This window comes from Sinohyriopsis cumingii, chromosome 2, assembly GCF_028554795.1.
Source record: "Sinohyriopsis cumingii isolate HCF-2022 chromosome 2, ASM2855479v2, whole genome shotgun sequence".
Classification (NCBI taxonomy): domain Eukaryota; kingdom Metazoa; phylum Mollusca; class Bivalvia; order Unionida; family Unionidae; genus Sinohyriopsis; species Sinohyriopsis cumingii.
This window is the reverse complement of record NC_142962.1, coordinates 30,898,783-30,924,738: the sequence shown is the minus strand read 5'-3', so window position 1 is coordinate 30,924,738 and position 25,956 is coordinate 30,898,783. Positions and strand designations below refer to the sequence as shown.

Below are 25,956 nucleotides of genomic sequence, written 5' to 3'. Positions count from 1 at the left end.
GTTGTTACTTTTTAGAATCATTAAATGTCCGCGGTTTAGAAGTATAAAGGTATTCAAGATTTTTTCAGTAGGATTTTCGCGTGATTCAAAGATAGGTATAGCAACGACGTCTTAAGAAAACTACCTATTTGGACACATAAACAGCAAAAACATTAAATTGGACGTGCTTCAAAATCAGTAAGGAACAATAATTGAGAAAGGACTTTGCTTATACTTTAAAAATATTTCTTATATTTTTTCTACATTCAACCCTTTTGTGCAGGAAGGAAAGTCATTCAGCGCAAATATTTAGTTAATGCCTTTTTCAATGTGTAGAGGTTGTTCGTATTATCCGAACCAATGAGCTGTTGTATTACAATTTCGTGCATTGACAGTTCTATAATGACATCACTAAAGATAAAAGGCAACGTTTGAGTTATGTAGTTTGTTTACTGAAACAGCATCATCTGTCTTATGTTCCCCACAGTTACTAGTCTTTAATAACAATACAACATATGTATTTTCAAACGAATGAACGGTACATATTTCAGGGAGAATTCTTTCTTTTGTATATTTTTTCGCTCGCGGCAAAACTTGGCAGCATATACAATTTGTCATAAACTTCATTTTTTCCTTACGATGTTAAATAAGCAGTGCGTATTTTAACACAAGAAATCAATATTTTAATTTAAAAATGCTATGGGCCATTTTAAATACACATGTTATGTACGGTCTGGGACTTTTTAATACTTTTATAAAGTACAAAGCATTGTATGAAGAATAAGTTAGTTTTCCCTTTTGTAATGCTTGAATAAAGTATAACGTATTTTGCAACTTTTGTAATACTTATTTAAGTTATTTTAGATACGGATTGCAGAGACATGATCTACTCGTTTTTAACTTGAATAAGCAGCTACGTTTGCAATGGTTCTCCCAGTTACAAGAATTGTGTAAATGAAATTTCTCTGCGAAAAGGTCTCATCCTTTTCTATTTGTCATGATTATCGGAATTCAGAGAGGAAAAAAGGTAATCTATGCGTATTGACAAAACTTTCATGGTGGTTAAATCCCTCAGATTATATTTTATCTCTCTCTTTCTCTCTCTCTCTCTCTCTCTCTCTCTCTCTCTCTCTCTGAGGCGATATTTTTCAGAATAACATTAAAGCACTTAATTTTACTGGAACAAAAATGTAAACATATTACAGTTCATACATAGTTATATTCTGCATATTTTTAATGAGACTCTCTCTCTTTCGTAGAAACTGCATACAGATTTGCAGAGAATGCATCAAATCTAGAATTTTACCTGCCCAAGATTCCGGCACATCCTATTGGCTACGACATTGCCAGACATATCATGGAGTAAGCATACAGAAAACACAAAAGACAAATTTACTATTGTTAAGGTCATACACTTGTTTAAACAGTAAAAACATGTGACAGACATGATATATATTTTTAGTCTGATCACAAAGCCTAGGTGTTCAAATTCTAACCTGAACTTCCTGGAAAATGATTAAACTTTGGATAAATGCCTGCTTTTTTAAGGTAGTCATTCTTTTCCTAATAATTACAAAACCATTATATTGAAAGAGAACTGTCCCAAAACTTGACAATATTATATTTTATGTAAATCGATGATGAAAATTCCTTTTATTGCATTACGGTTATACTAGTCAAGCTTGTCTCGCTCTTTTAAAAAAAAAAAACAGTATAAAAGGGTTATATTCGCTTGTTTATTTGCTTTCTTTATTATTAGTAAGTATCCAGCACGCAATCTTTTCTGATATTATTATTATTATTATTATTATTATTGTTGTTGTTGTTATTATTAATATTATTATTATTATTACAGAGCACTTGACGGCGAGGAAGTTCCAAATAACTGGAAAGGTGGACTTAATGTAACATACAAATTTGGTGGATTTGGCGCGAGTAACAGGTAAGGTTTACGCGTTTTACTGCTTGTTTATCATACCTCAAACGCCCTATTTTTCAGCTTCTTTCTATCCATTGCCTTTGTTAATTGGCATAACTTAGGAATATATTTTACGTACTGTATTTTATTAGATCACAACAATGTGGCAGTCAGATTGCGAAAATCGTCAAATCCAATTCGATATGGCTATATATTAAACCATACTATCGCCTCCGAGTGCCACAAAAGCCGTCCTCAATCACTCGCCCGCAAGTTTTGTAATCATGGATTTAAAATTAAATACGTATTTGCAAATACATATGTAATTCATCAGTACAACAGGATTCAAAGAATTCATTCGAGTTAAATAGAAAACTTACATTTGCGTCTGCCCCTGTTCTCATATTAATAACGGAATGTGTCGTAGATTCGAATATCTCGGTAAATATCTGTAAATTATAGGTGAGCGTAATGATGTCGGGGCCGGCAAAATTAGTGCAGTTATGAAGTTATGATCTTTCTGTGCAGTCGCTTCGGTTTGGTGGAACGCAGAGACGATGACTATGGTTTGATGAATAGAAAAATATATCAGGAGTAACACGAGTTGTCGGTTTGGCTGTTAACTAGTTTCCCCTGTACTAGTTCGGCGCTAATATGTTCACGTATGAATATCATTTACCGCTTATGTTTTCAAATTTAGCACTATTAATTAAATGATGGAGGTCATGGAATGAATACGCATTAAGCGTAGAAAAATAATATCAGGATAAAATAATAACAATAATGTGCAATGATAAATAATATTATCAAGAGCCATTTCAAGAATAATGAAATTACATTGCAGTTTAATATGAAAAATTATTTTTATGGGCGAAAACGTGCGGATCCAGAAATATCCTTTGGAATCGTTTAGGGAGAGAGTAAACAATTAAGCAAGAGGTCTGTGGGACTTAAGCCCGGTTGGGGATCCAAGGGCGAATACATAAAAGTGATTCTGTGGTGCAAGCGTTTCCAGTACACATTTTAAACATCTAACTGTAAAAGGAATACATATTACGCTCAGCTTTTGTGAATGGAAGATGGGGGACGCTCCGCCTTTGCCTCAACATTTCCCTGGATCCGCCTTAGAAAACATCCAGAAACTAGCCAGAATCTGAAGGAAATATAACTTCCAGGAATGCAACACTGGCAAGTTGCTGTATACACGTATGCAGACCTAAACTTTGAGTTTCATTTACTTGTTCCGTAATTTGGAGGTTTTTTTGGTGAGTGGGTGAGAGGGAATTTAGTTTCCAAACTTTTGCTATGGTTAATTTCAAAATTATGTAAAACTGATTTTGTAGTTATTCTCGTCGCACCATAACACTGAATTACCATTCATTTTATTTCCAAAGCAGATATATTTAAAGGTAAATCAGTTTTGATATTAAGCATAGGTAGATTCCTGAACGCTTTGTTTTACACCAACACCCAAATCCCCGTCCCACTGGTGTATTTAGTCAATTTATTTATGCCTAAACTTTCTATTAAAAAAAATATTTACTCTTTCTATCTTCTTTTCAGGACAATTCATATTAAAATATCCACTCGAAATAAAGAAGTTATGACATATAATACTATTGGCATTCTTCGTGGTCAAGTAGAGCCAGGTAGGTTACTGCAGATCATCATGTACAAATTATACCATACATAGGTATAGTTCCCACACATTTTATCTTTGCCATACATATTTTGCATGTATGAGATCCACACACAGAAGTCATGCAAACTTTTAGAAATGTTAAACATATATTAATCTCATACATGCATTCCATATCCATATGCATAATGTTAAATACATATGGGTCAGGTCACACTTGAACAAATTAGCTACTTTTTCTCGGTATATGAATCAGGCAAAGATTTGATATCAGCAATGTTTAAAATGTGTTTGACAGCATATGTGCTTCAGACGTGTTGTAGCTCTTATATGTAAAACACGCTGTCACGTATATTTCTATATGTGAATCCAAACATATTTTCTTTTACATAGTCTGCAACTTTTGTAGCGCATGGTATGGCAAAAAGCACCCTTTACCTGAAATTACAAGACTATGTATAATATATATTTAATAATAAAAAGGATGATATATATATAAAACTAAAATTAGTTACCGTTCTGAAAAGAAATAAGTTTTTGACTCCTGAGCTTTTGACCTTTTCACAAGATTTTCATCAGAGGAATAACGTTTGGACTAGAGTCGCATAATCACCTAAATGTTGATCATGTGACAAAATCCTTCCGTACAAAGGCGGAAGTTACAATTTGGAATCACTGTTCAACACTGGCTCTCCCTCCATGATTTCAGAAGCTTCCCTCTTTTCTTCTTATGATGGTATTCTCTCTAAAGAATATTCTGATGTTATCCCAAGAGCAAATATGCCCTGATTCTTTGCAATCTTCGCCAGCTTTTGTCATGGATTCTCCGTTGGTGTATAAATGTTCTTTAACTCTTGTTTCAAGGCTTCAAGCCGTCTCCCCAGAGTAGTAGTTACCACAATTATCACACTGGAGTTTATAGATAACTGAGTGCTTGTTATTCAAAGGAGTGTGCTTATGGGATTTATCAAGACTGAGCGGATGGTGCTATAAGGTTTGTTGATAACATTAGCCGCATGCTTTCGGACGATTTCTTTTCATACATCCACTAAAGTTTGTCCACAGAGGAGCAAAATACATTGTTCAGCAATAAGATTTGAATAATCTAATTTTGATATTCAATGAGCATTTCTTAAATTTACGTAGAAGCATGTTTGCTCGAATACACAAATATCGGTAATGTCTCATCATATCTTCATTATCGGACCGTTTGGAATTTAAAATATGACCCAAAAGCGTAAAACTGTTGACTTATGTATGAACATTGCCGTTAAGATGTACAGAGGGAGGAGATGGTAATTTGAAAGAAGTTGACTGAAAGAACATGCATACTGACTTTCTGTATTATAGATGATATCACTCTCAAATGCGCATTATTCACATATCCTTAATGATTTCCTTGAACCTGAGATAGAAGGAATTATCAATGACATAACCCCGCGTAACACTGATTTAGTTTACGATTGAATTCGTCTATGTATATATTGAATAACAAAGGGGAAAGAACACATCCCTGCCTTATCCCATTGGTTACATGGAAAGAACTGGATATTACACTCTCGCACATATATAGTACAACTGTTTGCCATACCAGTTAAATAAAGTATGAACTATGTAGACAGGTATTTTAATATCAAGAAATGTTTTAAAAAGTGTCCAATAAATGACCCTATCAAATGCCTTACTAGCGTATAAAAGGCATGCAAACATTGGGTTGCCATGTTCTACATAATAGCTGACAGTTTCCTTAAAGGCATAGAGGCATAAATATGTTGAGTGTTGCTTTTTAACACCAAACTGATCATCGGAGATTCGACTTCACATCTTCGTAGTATGATACATTCAAATATTTTTGAAATAATAGTCGTAAGAGCTATAGGTCTATAATTATTTTTGTCCGCCAAGTTACCAGTTTTTTTTTTAGTAGCGGTATAATTATAACCTTTGTGAATTCATCTGGAACAAAGTTATGTACAAACATACAAATAAATAAAATCATTAAAAGTACATGAAGTATAGTATCTTAAAATTGAAAATGGTCCACATATAAAAAATATGATCCTGGATATTTACCTCCTTTTTGCCTTCTCATTGTACTTTGTATCTCAGATAGTGAGATTACCTCACTACGAGCAGAAAGGGTATTCAATGCTGAAAGAACACGCATCTTTTTCGATTCGTTTTTAACACTATTGAGTAAGTCTTCAAAAAACAATTTCCACATGCTGCATATATTATTTTGATCATGGTTCCCATAAATGCTAATTGGTAGTTTATTAGAAGTTGTCGTAGTATTTTGTTTAACTTGCTTCCAGAATTCACGCTGGTCTAAATTTTCAGATTTTTGTGCTACCGGGTCTGTTCTGTTTTACTTTCTCCTTCTTACATAATCTAAGAGCATACTTAAATTGTTTTCTTAATTGGCGCATTTGGTTACTGAGATGGCCATGACGATGTTTACCGTTATCACGCAACATAAGGTAAGCATTTGGTGCAATGTCGTGTAGTTCTTTGGCACAGTCATTCCAGCCGGATATAACCCAGTGACCACGTTTGGATTTGCTAGTCAAGCTATTACCAGAGTTCGACAAAGCTTTTTACTATATCTGTTTGTAATCCATTAATTTGTTCATATACACCTGATTAGTACAGTCAAGATCATTACAGTTCACAACACAATGTGGGATCTCAATCTCGTTTAATACGAATGCAGATATCTGGGTATAATTCAGTTTTTCGCCAGCAGTAAGGTCTGACCAATTTATATTGTATTTCAAGTTTAAGATTTCATTGGGGCAAGAATTAAATCTATGAATTAGATCGGTCTTGATAATCAGTAAAGTAGGACATAGTCGGACCCTACTGGGTATGTAATATTCTCATATCACTTATAGCGGAATTTGCAGACTGTGTAGTGACACAATGATCCACCCAAGATACTGTGTTGTGTGAATCACTGACGTAAGTAAAAGTTATTGTGTGGTCTACTATTAGTTTTAAGTCCGATATGATATAACCATATTCATCACAAAATAGGCGCATTTCATATCCAAAGGGTGTGGGCTTGAGCGTATTAGCATTCCAATCTCCTATCACATACGCATTTAGATTATTAGCATTTTCTACAGTAGAAATACTTTGCCCAAAAATTATCTTCATATTCCCCCAAATTTTCCGCAAAATCAAAAGGTAAATAGATATTGACAAAAAGCAAGGAGGAATCCCCTGTCTTGATAGTAATACCTGTTAATCTGGGATCATCGAGGTGTTGTGCTTCTATAATGCTTGCGAGAGATCTACGGTATAGTACCCCGACACCTCCTTAAAACCTACCTGTATGAATACCGTCAGAAGATTCAATCGGCGATTCCCGTGATACATTGAACTCGTCATGTACGGATGAGAGACAGCCTAACTCACTCTCGAGTAGTCACAATTCTTGTAAGAAACAAATATCGGAAATATCAAATAAAGTTCTTACATTCTGTACATTTCTTGTTAACGAACGACAGTTTTAAAAAATACGTAAAGTATCCATTATGTATATTTGAGTCCAATTTGCGGATATTATAGTTCAATTCCGACTTTGATGGTAGACTCTAACTAACGCGCTTCTTGGCCACGCATCCACGTTCATCATTGCATTCTGCGTACGGTTTTCACATGTGATTATAAAACTACAATAGGTATTATGTTTCGTTTGTAGTATTTCAACCTGGATTGGCTTAATTCCGGAGTAATGCTCAATATTCGAAGAAATGTCAGATTCCTGCGTTTCAGGGGAAAGTCTTGTCACGAATATGCATCGCTGTCGCATTGGACGCACTGTACGCAAGTTTGATGACGCTGCCTTTCCTATGATAACACTTCGCCGCCTCCTTGGAAACGGGTGATGCAGATTTGTGCGCCATGTTTTATGTGCAAATGCTACCCTACAGAGGTCGCTGTTCCACAGAGAACTTGCGACTTTAGCAAACGTTTTATCGTTTTCCGAATCCTCGTCTGGGGCGTTGGTGTCTTGTGAAGATGAAGCCATTTTTATTGCAGTTTTGCAGCTGTTTAATTCACCGTCATCTGATTTATTATTATCCTACATTTCTGCTGTTGTACCCCATAAAGCAGAGCAGACCTTATTTGCACTAATCTGAGTCTCGTTGCTGTTTGAGCCCGTTCATTACCTTCCTTTCTGTGTATTACTATTAACGGTTCTTACTGTTAAACGACTGGATTCAGGGATATTCCTCGTTGACATACATGATTAACTTGTCAGCTCACGATTTTGATGTACTGTATCTCGGTTTACAGATAAATTCTCAGTGAGTACAATATCAGATTGAACTGTGTTCGAATTGCCAGCATGGGGTGGCAATATTCTTTTGACTGTCGAACATGGCAGAGGTTATTCTCATAAACGTTGCATTGTACATAACGTCTCCGCCTGGACTGACTTAAGAATTTCCACTGAATGTTTCACATTTTCTATGTCCTTCAATAACATTGGCATGTCCACAAAATTGTAAGATACAGGTGGCAACTTTGATAGATCCAACGCACAAAAACATGGTATTTCAGAAATAGATTCAAACAAATCTTTCATATTATTTGTAGATTTATCCGTACCCTACCTCTTTATCAACTGAGAGGCTCCGTGAATTCTTCATTATGATATTCATGCATCAAGGTGAAAGTGTCATCCACATAACGAAACCACCTATCAGGAAGATGAGCTGCAGTGAAAAGAGTGTTGTGTTAAAAATGGTTCATATACAAATTTGCCACTGGTGCTGCCCAGAACTTCTCTTGATAAAATCCTCCCTGATAGATACAATAAGTAGTGTCCAAGAGCCATTTCAAGAGAGCAGTTATCTGCCCTAGCACCAAAGTAGTGTGCTTGTTTTACTCTGTTATCTTTCCATTATATTTTGGGCGACCAACAAGGCCTTGTCAACAGGTGTGGTGGTGAAAAGGGCGCTCACATCATAAATAAATAAAAAAATTCCATGCGTGACTTCCAAATCTTTAATTTTCGCACAAAATCTCTACTGTTTCTAATGGGAGAAAAATCATGACCAACCATCGGACCCAACACATCTAGGCACTTAGATGCTGGACAGGTAATATAACCAACATCCGATACCATAGGACGCAAGGTGTGTTTATTTAAAATACATTGGGGAGTCAACACAACTTTGGTACCTCCCCACTCGTTAGATAAGTACGGTTATGCAACGTTTTGTCGATCTTATTGTGTTTCCCCATGTTTTGAGAATATCAATGAACTTGCTTTGTATTAACTGGTGAGATCTTTTTATGACTTCAGGTGTGTCTTTTCATCCATCAAAAGTGTCATGACAGTTGCCTTACCTTTATCCGCACGGGGATATCAGAATTGAATCACCTATTTTGAGGTTGACGAGTACTTCCTCGAGTGCTTCCCTTTCTTGGTAGCCGATATTATGTTGTCTTGCTTTCTCAGAAATCAGGGCACTGACTACTTCACTTTTCAGGCGCTGAAATTCTGCAGGATTAGACATATAGTAGCCCGCTAATTACATGGACGTCAAAATGTCCAGCGTTGAACCAAGATTCTGGATTGGAACTCCCGCCGTTTTAGAGGAGGATTTTGTCACGTGATCAACATTTAGAATCAAGTGACTCCAGTCCGAAATGTATCTACTTTTAGTTTTATAACTGCGAATGACTGTAGCAGGTCACAATATTAATTTTAGAAGCATGGTATGTCTTGTCTTTCTGAAAATGGGTCAGTGAGGACGGCATTGAAGTATCATAAGTTTACACAGGAAAATGGTCAGTGAAGACGGCACTAAAGTATCAGAAGTTTACACATGAAAATGGGTCAGTGATGATGGCACTGAAGTATTAGAGGTTTACACAGGAAAATGTGTCAGTGAAGACGGCACTGAAGTATCAGAGGTTTACACAGGAAAATGGGTCAGTGAAGACGGCACTGAAGTATCAGAAGTTTACACAGGGAAAATGGTCAGTGAAGACGGTACTGAAGTATTATAAGTTTACACAGGAAAATGGGTCAGTGAAGACGGCACTGAATTATCATAACTTTACACAAGAAAATGGGTCAATGAAGACGGCACTGAAATATCATAACTTTACACAGGAAAATGCGATAGATAGATAGATAGATAGATAGATAGATAGATAGATAGATAGATAGATAGGCATACATTTAAAAGTGACATGCTAGATCTGTAATTAGTAATACCAAAAAGATGCATGCAGTTTATATTGTTGCGATCTTCGTATACATCTCCCTTTGGTTCTGTAAGATTTTAAAGTTTAGCTAGAATCGTCTCATTCAGTGAAGAAATCCCCTAACCAGAAATAAAAGCTCTTTTCTTTTGGATCCTTTAATTTCTTAAAGTGTCACCAGTAATCAATTCAAAACTCGGTTGGCTATATGGAGCGATTCATCAATATCTCTTTGCAGGTTTAACTTTATTCCTTAAAATACAGTACAAAGGCGAGAGCAGAGCACTTTAATGAAGAACAGTTTGTGCAACAATGCCTTAGAAACCACGATCATCATCATCTATCTCTTTTTCAGGTTAACTGTCATCACTTTATACCCTTTTTGATAGATTGTCAGTCAGTAAGTCTGCACATGTAAGCGCAAGACCTTTTGCCAAACAGACACAATTTGGCAATTTGTAGCTCCGGTGATAGTTACAGGCAAATAGATCTAGATTATACATGTGTTTGTTTAAGTAGTCTCTGTGTGTGCAGTTATTGACTCTCAAATTCTCAGTCTCACGTATATGTTTTCAGAATATGTGATATCTCAATCCATTTGTTTCCACTGTAATTGATTTTGCTGCATTAGGAAGGCATGTGAGCTCCAGATTGCTTTTATTTTCTCAGACAGACTACATTCATCCCCTAACTGTAAGAAGACGTCATGAACCTGTCTGCTGGCACTCAGGATTTTGAGAACACTTAGTTTTCCATTTTTCAGCAAATGTACTGATTCTGAGGCGTTCTGTAAACGCGTGCATGATACCAGGATCCGACAAACATCTGTACCAAGAGCAGCTATTTTCTCAATGTCAAGGACTCTTGTTAATGCTTTCCTGCTAACGTTCTGGAACCATGGGGCCCCGAAGCAATCATAAAATGTCAAGAATATCACAAACACATCAGTGTCTTTTGAGGTTATATCAACTACTTGGTAACCCTTGTTAGCAGCGTTATCTGCATGTCTGTTTCCTCTAGTGCTTTCTTGAGAACGGTCACCTCCTGGCTACTTTCAGTTTGTTTTTTGATGTAGCATTTGTCTTTAGAACTTGAAAAGAGCACTTTATCCTAAAGCCTTTCAGTGTAATTTACTTTCTTCCACTTATTAATCTAAAATGGATGAGGCTTATTGAGACTTGACTCAGAATTTTTTTTCCCTACCTGACATTTTGTGAGGCTGTGATGCTCTGTAGATGAGGTTCATGCTCTTTCCCTATGATCATGTTTGCGACTTTCTTTATGTTTCCTGATATATGTCCATCACCATATATATTTGTTGACTCCTGATTTACATAGAGCCACGGACAGTACTAATATGGCTCTTCATAAAAGTTCACTTCATCGTTAGCCACCACTTGGAAAAGATTCATTACATCAATCAACGTGGCAGACAGATTTGGCACTCCTGCATATGATGCAACCTTGATCTGTAGACATGTGGCCTAAATAGCTTTGTTGGTCGTTTGAAGCGATTCAAAGTCCATGCAAAATGTCTCAAAAGATGGGAGGAAACACCCGATTTCTGAAGGCTTCGGCGCGATGCTAACACAACGATGTGACTAAAGATTTCGCTGTCTGGTTGCACAATGATGGCCCTGCCATTGCTCTTCACCTCCTTCTTCTTGCACATATTGCTGAAGGTTTCAGTTTGCTCATTTTCATACCGTCATGGAATTTCTTCATTAGCGTGATGTTTTCATGTATCTCAATTTTGAAAGCGATATAACGTTTCTTCCGGACTTCATATGATTTTGTCATATTAGAGGCCCGTTACCGATGAGCTGATTTTACTGTGAATATGATACTAATCACAGCAAATTAGTTTTGTCAAGCTTTGAATTAGCTTTATTACTGCTGACACTGCAAGGTCATATTTTCAACTATTTCTATGTGCAGGTCTGCATTGAAAAAGATATAATCTCTTGTGTATCCTGCACCATTTCTCTCATGAGATGCAATATCTCACCACATCACCTGATTTAAGGCTGAACCTTGCTAGACTATATGGAGTCTGAATATCAGAGACGTATCCATACACCAAGCTACGGTATACATCAGGGTGTTCCACTGGAAGCATTGACATCCTGAAATCGAAGGCTGGAAATAATCTAGTCCAGTTCACTTTGTTATAAGCAAAACACCAAGGGACTGGGGATCGTTTGAGGTGTAACTGCCAGTTGCCTTCTCAGACGGCACTCTGCAAGACCGGTTGGACATCTTCAACCACATCCTTATGACATACAAAATGCTATCAGATACCCATTGCCATGATGATGTTATGAGAATCTCTTCCAAAGTTCTTGTACCTCTACAAAGTCTGGGATCTATATCATTCTAATACTTCTTTGGCAGAGATTTTCATCCAGTCATTTACTTCTTCCAGAAATTAGGAAACCGTGTCATCTGCTACTTGTCATTCAGGAGATGAATTCCTTCTGGCCAGTCTCATCATATATACACTTGTGCACTCAAACTAAACGATGGTACATCTTGGCTTCAGAATTCGACTTATTCAGCCTTGTAGCTTGATGTTTGGATCAATGCAAAGGTCATGAAGGCAATATTATGAAATCACTTACCATGACTTGACAAAGAATTGCGGATGGTGTGATATTTGCTCAGTCGAAGATGTTGGCATACCATTATTTATCTGTTTTCCCGATTCTTCAAGATTTTCATCATGGCAAATATCAATTTCATGTTGTAGAACATCTAGGGTATCCCTTTGTTTCAAACCTTTAGCAATGTCTAGAACTGAGACGTGATTCCTTATCTGAGCAGCCCATATCAATGTTGCCCATGATTCACAGTTTGCGGACTTGATACGTTGCCCTCTGATTCCGTCTTTGTTGAAACTTTATTAAATATACACTGAATGTGACGAGATATGTGAGATTTTGTTTCTTTCGGTTTGAAACTGGAATCTACAGACATACTACTAAAGAACTTATACGTTTACTTCACAACCACCAAGTTACATAAACAAAAAGAAGATGCAGTTAATCAAGATACACCATGAATGCAAATCTTCAAGAAAATAAAGTTGATATGTGCATATAGTATAGGATACATACCTATTCAAAACTTCGGGATTAACTTTTGTCATTTTTCAAATGAGCAAATAGTGCATAAGAAGATATTTGCATTAGATAAATAGATGTATCAAGCTAGCATTTGTAGAGTATTAGTATACTAGTGATGCACTTTCTCACTGAAAAGGAAATGCGAGTAAAGGTACACTGTTCTATCAGAAACTCATTAATACAGCACCTAGAAATTACAAAATGTCGTAAATTGACCGTTATGTTACTTAATACACAATGCACTAAGAAGAGTTTATAAAAAGAGAGGAGAAATTTAGATTTACTTTTAACTTAGTTTTTAGCATAAAAACGAGTTTTTGGAAAATGAATTAGAATACAATCAAATAGAGAGACTGCCAGTAGCAAACCAGTGAATATAATGGACTGTTTCTTCTTACACTGGCCAGAAAATGTGCTTGACGATCTTAGCGCCTTATTTAAAATTTCCGAGTTAACCAAAACAACGTTTTTAGGACATTGATATTCAGACCATGCAAAACGATTGTCAAAATCTAGCTACACGCTAATTCGGATGCGTGGTTAAAAATGTGGTGATATATAGGCACATCGTTATGCGAAACTATCATCTAATTTTTAAATCTTGTCAAACATCATTACGAGCCTCCGTCCCCCGGGGTGGTAGCGACCACGCCAACTGGCTCATGTAATAAGAGTAACCTGTACGTTGCATTAGCGTTATGTTCAGAGCAGCTGTCGAAACAGTCTTTTACATTATTGTAAGTTAGCTTTATCTTAACATATTATCTCAGTTTAGTATTGTGTATGTATTTTTAATACCTACCTAGGTACATCATATCAAACATAATCATACAAGTTTTCATAATTTAGAAAGCGTTTGCCAAATATTCTTGAAACGGTACAATTATTTTGTGACAGTAAGTACGTTAAGATCATTGGTAATATATCAGATAATATTTTTATGAATAACCGAAGTTTTTTAAAAATATTTCAGATAGATATGTGATAATTGGAAACCATCGTGATGCATGGGTCTTTGGTGCAATTGACCCCTCAAGTGGAACTGCAGTTATGATGGAAATTGCACGGGCAATGGGACAAATTAAGAAAACGAGTTAGTTTTTAAATGTTTTGTATTTTCAACTTTTATGTTTTTTGCCTCTTCAGTCATTGACTTTTGGATAACCTTTCTTACAATTTTTTGTATGTTTATGCAGAATTAGACCAGTATATTTAAACCAGTATATATATAATAATAATTTTACTGATCTTTGCAGATTCTCGTCTGTGATGTCTCCTTTACTAATCTCACATAGAACATATCTTTAACAAAAAATGGCTTAATAGCTACACAAGCATCCATGACCACACTACTGTTGCATTATTGAATGTATTGATCGTTCAATTAATCTGAACGTTTATACTTTACTGTAACCGTTTTTATTTTTTCCTTCAGAAAACTGGAGACCACGCAGATCTATACTATTTTGCAGTTGGGGCGCGGAAGAATACGGACTCGTTGGTTCAACTGAATGGGTTGAAGTTAGTATACAAAAACTGAATCGGCTAAAAATTCACATTAGCTTTTGATATATAAAGACGTGACTATGTACCTGTGATGATCTTTTTTATGACAAACTGGTCATGGACTAATAAGATGCATTTGTATATCGCCGTTTATTTAAGCAAACCTGAATTTCGATCACCAATTGATTAGTAATTCTGTATGCGTTGCCATAGGAGGCGTAAAGCACATTCACATCCCTTAAATTGTAACCAAGTTGTAGATGAACTGACCTGTCACATTATGTCAGTCAAAATGAAACATGTAATTTCCGATAGACATGTAGCAAGTTGGATTGATTGTAAGATGTGCGGTATTAGGCGATGGAGAAAATTCTGAAAGATCGTTTTTAAATTTGCTTATATTTACTCAAACTCTTGATAGATTCTCTTAATTCTTTGCAAAAATATTATCAATCTAAGACAAATCATTCTGCGACAGTTCGCTTGCCCTTTGGAGTTTATAGACATATAAAGTTTGAATCAAGGTTTAGTTACATTTATACTAATTTGCTTAAATTATCTTAAATGTTTTAAGGATTTTTTTCATCGATTGTATAAATCATCATGAAGCCAATCAATTATACGACAAGCTAGTTCAACCCTTTGACACTGAACATGCTGGACTGGCCTTACTTGTTCCTAATTTTGTGAGATATTATTCTCATTTAGTATATAGTTTTGGAAAATCTGTTTATAACTGCAACAGGCTGAGGCAACAAAATAAATTGAGACATAGTATTATGTGGAATCCATGTATCATATACAAATCCAAATGGTCACAATATCAATTTTGCCAACCATTTTAAATAAAATAGTCAGGCCGTATTAAATGTTTGTACTAAATGAATTGGGTAGATTTAGAAAAGAGGGAGATTATGACAGTACGAACATACTAAACAATTTATGTTCTTCGTTCATCTGAGAGGATAGTCATTTTTCTCAGAATATCAATGTTCAAAGCTTAGAGACGTACTAAATGACTCATTTTACTTCGATGTTTAAATTTTATACATAGAATCAGTACAATGTGTGCAATCATACACTATTTTAATATGACTTCCTTTTATGAATTTCAGCAATACACAAAAAGTATTGGTACTAGAGCTGTTGGCTACTTGAATGTTGACATTGCAGTCCAAGGTATGTTGATTAGCATAATGCACTTGTGTCGGTCCGTCCGTTCATCTGTCCTACGCCCTGTCACACGATCTTGTGAACACAACTGAATCTGTAGTTGATAGTAATTTCCCATAAATTAAATAAATATTTATGGAAATTACCTGAAAATGCGCATATTGACAAATCACTGTTCTCCCGTAATATTTTATACGGGTTACTGCCTTTATACATACAGATGGTTCAGTATCTGACAGAATTTTAAGAATGCAACTAGTCCGTGTATAGCCATGAAACACAGAGCATGTTATGGTTATCATCTGCAAATATGCATATCAGCCAATCAAATCGCTGTACCCAAGCACGTTTTGGTATTGCCCTTTTTGTTATTAGTTGAATGCAGTGCATGTCAATCGTTTGAGTGCAAATAGTTTTTTCAGCTTTTGCTGTGTCATTGTGCAGAATGGTGAATTGTATGGTCTTTACCTGGAAATGCACATCTTTTTAGAGTTACTCATTATTGCCCATAATGACTTGCAGCTGGATGTAGTGATTAACGTAATCATATGAACACTGTTAGTCTCAGTTTTCAATGTATTACTGTGAAACTCTGTACATATTATCGTCAACGTCTAAACATACGCATATGGACAAAGCATTTTGCGCAAACGATTTTCGTAAAAGTTTATGCACTTGAATACAGTGTCTGATAGAATATAGTGAACACAAGTTGTTTTGCTGTCTGTGATGGATCGCTGTGAAACTTGATACTTCGTTTGGTCATAATCTGAAGGTACACAGATTGAAAACAGCTTTGTTCCGTGATTTTAATAAAATGTATTGTCCTTTTTATTTACTTATTACTTGATGTTGTACAAGGCGCAATCTAGCAATGTTTTAGCAGCTTTTTTTGAAGCTTTCTACATAACATAGTTATCATCAGAAAATGAAGATGTACATGTTAACATGTCTACTATCATACTTTTCGGAGTTACTGCACTTTCTTCACATACATTACATTGGATGCAATAAATGTCAGAACTGTGCGAACTTAGTGATGAGTTTTTATGAATTTATGTGATATTTGATTCATATTATGAGAATTGTCTGAAAATGTGCAAATCGACCAATCACTGCACTCCCACGATTATTTTTAATCTTCTTGCCGTTCTTGAATTACAGATAGATATAGATGGATGCAGTATATGACAAATCTTTTGATGGTAATTACTCTGTCAATTGCTAATTGATTTAGTAGGTTGAATGGTTTGTTTCCGTTTTATGGTACAGCAAAAAATATAGGATATATCATGCTACGGCATGTCGGGTAAAGTGCCTCATCCAAAGACATCATGGTGGCCCACTTGGACTTATCCGATGTCGGAAAATGAAGCCACGTCGTTTTGGTGACGAATCAAAAGCCTTAATCCCTGGGCAGTTGTGGCTACCGATGGATTTTTGTGATACTTGGTGTACATACAACAGGCATTCTATGAAAATGAATATGCCAGTCAATCATTGTACTTTTCCGACTTGTGTAAGAATTATTTTCCATTTTTCACATGCAGCTGGATGAAAATAGTCTTGTACTTTGATGTAGTATTGAGTTCATCACTATAATGTGGATAGGGTTATGGACAACGTTCCCTGTAAACTGCGCGCGCGCAGCCGCGCAGATGCTCATACATACCCGCGCATCGCAATCGACGAAGATCTAAAAATTTTGCTCAAATCGCCGTAATGCTTGCACAATGCAGCGTGCATAGAGCACACATCTACCATTCGCTTAGACGGAACGATGGTTATGTGTAGAGATGTATTTAACTGAGTAAACTACAAACCATTAATCTAATTTTTATGAATTTTAATTTTTAAGTTTTTGTGGTACATTGTCATGTTAGAAAAGGCATTAAATGAATTTATTTGTCATGCTTTAAATGTTTGCGATGTATTGCAAGATCAGAAATTTGCCAGAATAAAATCAATGCATTTGTTTTCGAATCCAAAATTTAAAATTTGGATAGAAACTTATTTAATGTCTGATAAATATGCGTTATTAAAGGGAAAAGATGAAGTTATATTTTTTGGTGTAAATTTCTCAATCCTAGGTAATGCTACACTACGAGGAGAAGGAACACCACTGCTCTTTCACATCACCTATGAAGCAGCCAAAAGAGTTCCAAATCCAAATGATACAGAGATTAGCTTAGGCAGAAAAACAGTATATGACACATGGATGCACTATTTGCCAAATGAGGATAAAGATCGACCAAAGTAAGTATGGCATAAATTGTTCTCATATTATTGAATGCTAAACAGGACCAGCCAACAATCAAAATACATATCTCATTGTGTTTGTGTGTGCATATATATGCATCCACTGTGTGTGTGTATGTGTGTGTGTGTGCGTGTGTGTGTGTGTGACGAAGCTTACGATTATTTGCCTTGAATGTTTCTTTATAACACAAGACATTCATGCATTGCAGAATTGAACTTCCGGGTTCTGGAAGTGACTATGCTGGTTTTCGTGACAGGCTTGGTGTACCTATTGTCGACATATGCTATACCTATGATAGGGTAAGTACTACGTTTTAAGAAAAACACAAACGTTAGCACATACAATGGGTTGTTTTCACAGACGTCACGATTGTGTACGCAAATGCCCACAATGCAACAATCGCTTACCTTTCGCCGCCATTTTGAGTCCCTAACAAACTTTTATCAACAGCAGTCATCCAATACGTATTATTCACATTGAAATCCAAAATCATGCTCAAAACGAAATCACTCTACCGCTGTGGTGTATTGTTCGGCAAGCACTTTACTTCAATTGCCTATGCAATAAATAATGTACCTGTGATGTAAAACACCAAACCAAATCAAACTCCTCCACTGGTATATGCAGGAGAACAAGGAAATGCGGAGATAAACTTAAAAATAAAAACAGCAGTAAAATGTCATACATTTATTGTAAGAATATGAAAAAGGTAACGTCAATTCTGACCATTAGAACATGGATTAAAGAAATTTAAACCAATGTTTTGTTGATGATATCACATGATTATGCTGAGAATATGATTATCCAAACAACCGCTCATAATAACGAAAGATGACAAAATTAAAATAAAAACACAAACATTGTATCTCATTAGATATTACGAACATACCGTATACACACATTCCCCTCAAAGAATAAATTTAAATTGTAAATTCTTTTAAAGATCGTAGTCACTTTTATGCACATGCATACTTCAGATTTTCAACTATGATTTTCGTATGCACCTTTTGTGTTATTATCATTTGCATTTTCTCTGAGAGAGAGAGAGAGAGAGAGAGAGAGAGAGAGATTATGATTTTTAACGTAGCTTTAACAATTGTTTCAGTCATATCGCTTCGATGTCTGCAGTGTGGCAGTTTATAGTGATGTCTAGCACTGAGGCATCATGCCGCAGACATGTAGCATGATGTCCCACCTAGTCACATTATCCTGACACCAGGCCGACCAGTCCTAACACTAACCTCTTATGCTGAGCGCCTAGCGAGGCAGCTGTTAGTGCCATTTTTGTAAGTTTTTGGTATGACTCAACCAGGGTTCGAACCCACGACCTCCGCTTCCGAGGCCGACGCTCTAACCACATGGCCACAGGAGCGGTACATTTTCTGTTAATACAGCCGTCAAAGTAAGATATGCATATACATCAAGTGAGATCAATATGTTTTTATGATTTTCAAGAAACAGTAGCATGTTTTAACAGTTCTGCTCATTGAAACTGAGGTTTCAGTTGCTATCTTTATTGTTGCAGTCAATGCTACATTAGCTGTTATTCAAGTGCTAGCTGCGTTAATTGCTAACCTATATTGTGATAATTAATGTTGCATTGTCCATCATTAAAGTACCAACAACTTTAATTGCCAATGTAAATAACTGAAATCAATGCTAAATTTTCTTGAATTTATCAGAATATAAGTTTGGACATAATGTGCTGCATATTGACCATTCAACTTAATTACCAATTTGATGCCAGGGCTTTACGAAAATATTTCCTCTAATCTTTTGAGGAGAGGGATTTCGATGCAAGAACAAAGTGTTTGGATGTTAAAATAAATGGATATTTGTTTTCGTTTGCCTTTTGATAATGTATGTATGTATGTATGTATGTATAATGACATTCTCTTTTAAGCCCCTTATATGTTTTTATTTTTTTAATTAAATACACCTGTCATTAAAATGCTAGGTGGAAATTGTAGAATACAGAATTATTTTATCATAAAATCTGACAAATAATATAGTATGCATGCATGTGCTTGTACTCATGCAGGAAGATAGTTCGTGTATGTGACATATAGACAAACAGACAGATAGATAGATAGATAGATAGATAGATAGATAGATAGATAGATAAACAGAGATAAATTGATGGGTGGGTAGTTAGATTACCTTATTGCCTGTTATGTTGTTTGTTTTCACAGAAGCGATTTTGTTTTTTGTTTTCACAGAAGCGATTTCATATCTCGTCATATCCATTGTATCACTCGGTATATGAAACATTCTATGCAGTCAAACATCTGGTAGATCAAGAATTTAAGGTACTACTACTACTACTATTACTAATAATAATAATAATAATAATAATAATATCAGCACGGGTAGAATATGGTACCCATCCCTTTTAGCCAACTGGCCAATTAAAAAACATAACTTGGCATATAATATCCTGTCACAGCAAAGATATACATTTTCCTCAGTTATTGTCTGCATTTCAACGTTTTTACATATCCAGGTGTGAGTTCTGTAGCAGTACAAAGACATTCCAATAAGAAAAAAAGTTATCATAAACTGAATTTATTGTTGCTACGGAGATATTTAAAATTTCTCACATTTTGCCAACAACTGAAAGTCAAGCAAAATTTCTTTAGAAGCTAATATATTTCTCGGTAATCTGGTTATGTACTAGAAACATAAAAAAACCGTAAGACAGACTTCCAAATTTTACCCAACTTCATCGAACTTGCGTCAGCTTTTATCACATTTATTTTTCCCCGGTGATGATTGTTGATAACTTGTACATGAGTAGTTTCTAATTAATATTTATTATATTGCTTGTTATTCGTTAAAAGGAAAATAAAAATGCAAATTTGGTAAATAATTTTGAAATATTACACTTTTGGTTTTAGCTGATGGATTCATATTAATTTTTTACATATGCGTTTGATAAATTCCATTTTACCTGGAATATATTTAATTGACAGAAGTTTATAATCGATGTAAGAACTGGCTGGAATTATAAAATATTGTTTTGTATATTTCAGTATCATAGAGCTGTGGGCCAGATTTGGGCTGAAATGGCACGGAATCTGGCGGACACGGTCATCATTCCTTTCAACGTGTCCGATTACTCTCGGACACTTCAAGAGCTCACTCAGACACTACTGAAGAATTATAACATGACGTTATTGGATAATGGAATAAATACGCGTATGTATCAATTATTGCCTTTTCATCTCTCTCTCTCTCTCTCTCTCTCTCTCTCTCTCTCTCTCTCTCTCTCTCTATACCGACCCAAATGAAAGTACTAAATTAAAGATATTTTTGCAGATTTGTTGGAGATTGCGGTACGAAATTTCTCTACCGAAGTTGATAATTTTCAACACAACCTTGGCGCTGTCAACAAAAACGAGTAAGTGATAGACCTTTTCTCAAAAAAAGACCACCTCATCTTGTTTATTACATTCGGAAGGAACCAATCTTAGATTATCTTGTCGTACATTTTTTTTTAAATGGCACATATATTATTGGACGATAAGGATGATGCCCTAAAGAAGGGTGGGATGTAAAATGACAATAAAAGCCCACTATTTAAAGTTTGATTAAACATGAATCTTACATTAATGGGACTGTGAGAATATTGATTATAGTTTGACAACTTTCTTATTTAAATCATTTTTACACTGTGTAAACTTCTGAGACAAAATCATGCTTCCTAGAGCCATATACCTAAACAAATTTCGTATAAATTCTCACCCTTGAAAAATAAAAGGGTAGGAATAAATGAGCCACAATTTATTCAATCCCATGCACGCATTTCATGTGCTTATGAAGGTGTAGGTGTTTGCATATGGTGCACTCGTTAGTGAAGGAAATCAACATTGTGGATAGTGAAGTAGTAAACATATGTTTTGCATCTTTTTTTATTCCCGGTTCGATTTCTGATTATGACATGTATAAGGGTAAGTGGAAAAGTCTACCCAAGGTCAGTGAATCTATTTGTAATTCTTATCTTCTTCACCCATCCAGTCCACTTGCAGTAAGAATGATCAATGATCAGTTGATGAATTTGGATAGAGCATTTCTGGACCCTGCCGGGCTACCGGGAAGGCGATTGAAAAGGCAATTTTTTCTATCTCTCTCTATTATCATTTTTCTTTCTTCTAAGCATTCTTGCATCCTCGGTCTCTCAGTCGTGGTCATTTTCCATCTGTCACACTCAAATTCCATGTCAAATTTAATATATAATGCTTACACTTTCGTGCAGACAAATCCGAAAGTTGATCCGTGTGACAGTTCAGTGCATTTAGGTAGGCCTTTCATTATAGTTCATTACCACTTAGGTAAGCCCTTTGTGATAGTTCTCTGCCACTTAGGTAGGCCCTTTGAGACAGTTCACTGTCATTTAGGTAGGACCCTTGGGACAGTTTACTGTCAACTATATATGTGCTTTGTGACAGTTCACTGTCAACTAGGTAGGTTGGTGCGAAGGTGTGTAGGGAGGGTGGTGGCAAGTTAGTCAAATCCAGTTTTCATTGTTTTTCATTTCAGTCTCCTCAACACATAATCATCTTATTTTGTATATTTCAAATACTTCTAAATGAAAGTAGGGAAACGTTCAATATGATTCCATGTTGGTTTTTCTTCTTCTACAAGCAATTTGCATGATTTTTAATTCTGCTGTACTCCTAGTCATTTTTCATAGGTATGACTTGCACTGAATTAGAAAAATGCATATGTAAAGACGAATAATAAGGAGAACCTTATTCAAAATTTCCCAAAGTATTTATTTATATTTTAAATAGTATGATAAAGAGAAGTATTTAAATTGTATTTCTTTTTCCAGGCATATTCTGCTTGCACAGAGTAGCGTGAATACCTATGCTGGGAGCATTTTCCCAGGCCTGATTGATGGATTGTTTGAAATTGACAAAGCTCCTAACAAAGCTGAAAGATGGGAGATCGTGAAACACCATTATTCTGTCATCCTGTTCACAATCCAGTCGGCAGCATCCACATTGAGAGATGTAACACATTTTATGTACAGCTACTAGGGCATATCCTGCAAGTTTCTGGGTTTTGCCCTGACTTTCTGCTATCGCCAAGAACTCTTGAAGAGTATGAGATAGAATTACATAAAATAAGCAATGTAATCACGTTTATGTTCAAATATTCTCTAGATATTCAAGGTCATAATTTGTCAGGAAAATCTCCAGACATATACACAGTGCTCCCCCTTATTTGCAACACCCTGATCTCTCGTCACACACAGTTACCACCAATAAATTTGATTGTAATATCGATTTCGTTTTTAATTAACCCTTTAAAGTATCATCCCCATCCTCACCCTCATCAGCCACCATCTGCCAGGTTGGGTTTGTCAGTCAGAAACATTCCACTGGTGATTTCAATTTTCGAACACATCCAGTAAATGTGATTAGCATTATCTCAACATGGTTTCAACTTACAAAGCCAACAGAGCATGTCACAATGCTTATTGCCTGTCACTATCTTGATTCATGTTCCCTCAAGATCATTTAACAGAGCATGGCACGGTTTTCTGCCTGTCACTGTCTTGGCTGATTTTTCCTCAAGACCATTTCACAGAGCATAGCACAGTGGTCTATCTATCTATCTATCTATCTATCTTAATCAAAATGAAAGTCCCGTACGCCATCTAGGCGGACTTCAAATACGTGAATATTCCCGTGGAAGCTGCGCTCCAGGACGTCAGTCGCGAGATTCCAATGAATACGAAACAAGTAGCTGAACAAGTCCAATGCGGGTTTTGGAATTATGTAGTCAGATTCGACGAACGACTGAGCCACCAATATTAAATCGTAGCCAGGAATCCGCTGAGGTGTTAGTTAAATCCTTGGACGTTACAGCGCGATGAATCTGTCAGAGGCTTCCCTGGCCTGTAGAAACGAATATCATCAATGATGGGCGAGTTTTCCGCTCTATCGCTGCCATATCAATGGTGCGCACAGAAGAGCAGCACACAGTACATATAATCTACAGATACCAATTTATTCCTGCAAAACAGACTTTCCAGTGGTGTTTCATAACTTGCGTGGGTATATCGGCCACTTAATAAGGGTGTACAGCAACATCGAAAGCGCTTATAAACGTCATCACCAACAATATGGAAAATGCATGACGTTTCAGCTGCAGTATATTGACTAGCTGCAGTTTCTAAACTCCAACTTTGACAAAACGGTGAACACCCTAGCAGCAGAAATTGAGTATTTCCTGGCAAAATTGTTCTACAATCAGTCGTCGATAGGGTGGCGCTGGTGCTGTAAGTTCCAAGTTCGCCTTGCACACTCGTAAACGAATCTACCAATACGAGTACATGAGTAAATGGGACACGTCTAATGAACATCAGTTGCCACACATCGAGTAACTCCACTCATCGCTAATATCTCTGAGACTTACCGTGATACAGCCATGCGTATGAACAAGCTCGATCCAGTGCGTTACTTCTATAGAAATAAATACGGCTATGCAAACTGCCTCCACATATGATTTTGGAAAGGACTTTGATGCTATATTTGGGAAATCCATTGGGAATCTTCAAAAACGAATTCGCTTAGACCTTGCCATGGACAGCGAGCAAGACAAACTAAACCGATTGACTGCGGACATGGGATTTAAGTAACATAAAATCTTTGATTGTGGGCTCTTCGATGTACATCGCACGAAAGCCAAACTGAAGTTGGCAAAACCATATATGTTGCTGCGTCAGTACTAGTCTTGTCAATGCTGCTCATGTACGAGTTCTACTATAACAAGATGAAACCGCGGTACATCAACAATATTAAGATGCTGTACACTACATGGATATAGACTCTTTGTTGATGCATTTTACTACCATTGATGTCTACGTGACATAGAAGACAAGCCTCTGGTAAACAATTTGATACCATTGAGTATGCGACGGATCATTATTTTTTCGATAACACTAACTAGAAAGTTGTAGGGAAATTCGAAGACAATTGCGCTGGCAAACCAATCGAAAATAATATGGGGCTATGCCCTAAATTGTACTTGATTATGGTTGGACTGCAAACGATTGTAAGAGTACACCGGGTTGTGGTCGCGAAAGACATATAGAACAACATATATAATGGAGTTTCGACTAGAGCGGTGCGAATTCGCAGGCACAGCTAGTCCTATCCGGTCCAAGAAATATTATCTGGGGCTATACCGTTTTACCATGGTGAGTTTCTTCCCACTGGATATCCTGCAGTGGATACTCCCTGATGTAGGTACTATTTGTGGGAACGATCCCAAAATAAATCTTCGAGGTATATCCGTAATCGCGAGAATGACTTGCCACTTCTCTCACACAAATGCTTTATTTGGTGGACGCTCCTCTAGTTCACCACATGTGGTAAATGGTAGAGTGTTGGTTGTCCCGGAATGTCTGTCCGGTCCAACATCGCAAATGCATCCATGGGCCATACCGGATCACTAGCATAACTTTCTCCGTCTTTTAACTCTCGTAATACATACATATAATGAACCAAATTGTTTCCGTGTAGGTCAAACGCATGCGGTTACAAAGTGTTTTACGGTTCAGTGTCAAGACGGTTTTTTGTTAAAATGCCTCGGTGGGCTTTAACCAAATCGCACTTGTGATTTCTTTGTTCAGCGCGAATATGACTCAGTTATGCTGTGTCTCCATCTCTTGAGATTGCTCAAGAGCGTAGTATATGGTAAACAAAGTCCTCTCGTCAGCTATGCTTTAGTTATCTATGTTTATTATATTTTTGGTTTACCTCCAATGAGTGGACTGATCCAACTTCAGTGAGAATCCTAGCCCTAATGCATCCTTTGATGAGCCAGCTGGTGATTCGTTCTCTGACGCCTATACCTGTAATTACTTTCAATTCGTGGATGAGACCTATTTCAGCACGCTGACGTGCACGAATACAGTGTGATGCTTTGTAACCTAGATCATGTCGGTAACATGCAGCATCGACGCGGGCTTAGATCGAGTGTTTGATGGCAGTCTTATATCCAGTCATGTTCCATGCCCTAGTAACTGTATCCAGAAATATGTTTTTCACCAGGATACCTAGTAATCTGTATTGCCATTAGCTTAATTAACATGGGAGCAATATCACTAGAGAGT

General features: G+C 36.4%; 1 protein-coding gene across 1 annotated transcript in view; it reads left to right on the top strand.

Annotated features, from left to right (window-relative positions):
* The window catches only part of LOC149804565 (N-acetylated-alpha-linked acidic dipeptidase 2-like), a 29,879-nt gene extending 6,766 nt beyond the window's left edge, over nt 1-23,113 (top strand). The window contains exons 5-17 of the mRNA XM_089941522.1: nt 1,239-1,341; nt 1,835-1,921; nt 3,461-3,546; nt 13,863-13,982; nt 14,325-14,410; nt 15,511-15,574; nt 17,659-17,824; nt 18,037-18,127; nt 20,048-20,137; nt 20,861-21,026; nt 21,147-21,228; nt 21,846-21,938; nt 22,663-23,113. Coding sequence (XP_089797648.1) covers nt 1,239-1,341; nt 1,835-1,921; nt 3,461-3,546; nt 13,863-13,982; nt 14,325-14,410; nt 15,511-15,574; nt 17,659-17,824; nt 18,037-18,127; nt 20,048-20,137; nt 20,861-21,026; nt 21,147-21,228; nt 21,846-21,938; nt 22,663-22,870 — 1,442 coding nt within the window. The 3' untranslated portion in view covers nt 22,871-23,113. The remainder of the gene's footprint in view (nt 1-1,238; nt 1,342-1,834; nt 1,922-3,460; nt 3,547-13,862; nt 13,983-14,324; nt 14,411-15,510; nt 15,575-17,658; nt 17,825-18,036; nt 18,128-20,047; nt 20,138-20,860; nt 21,027-21,146; nt 21,229-21,845; nt 21,939-22,662) is intronic.
* The last annotated feature ends 2,843 nt before the right edge of the window (nt 23,114-25,956 follow it).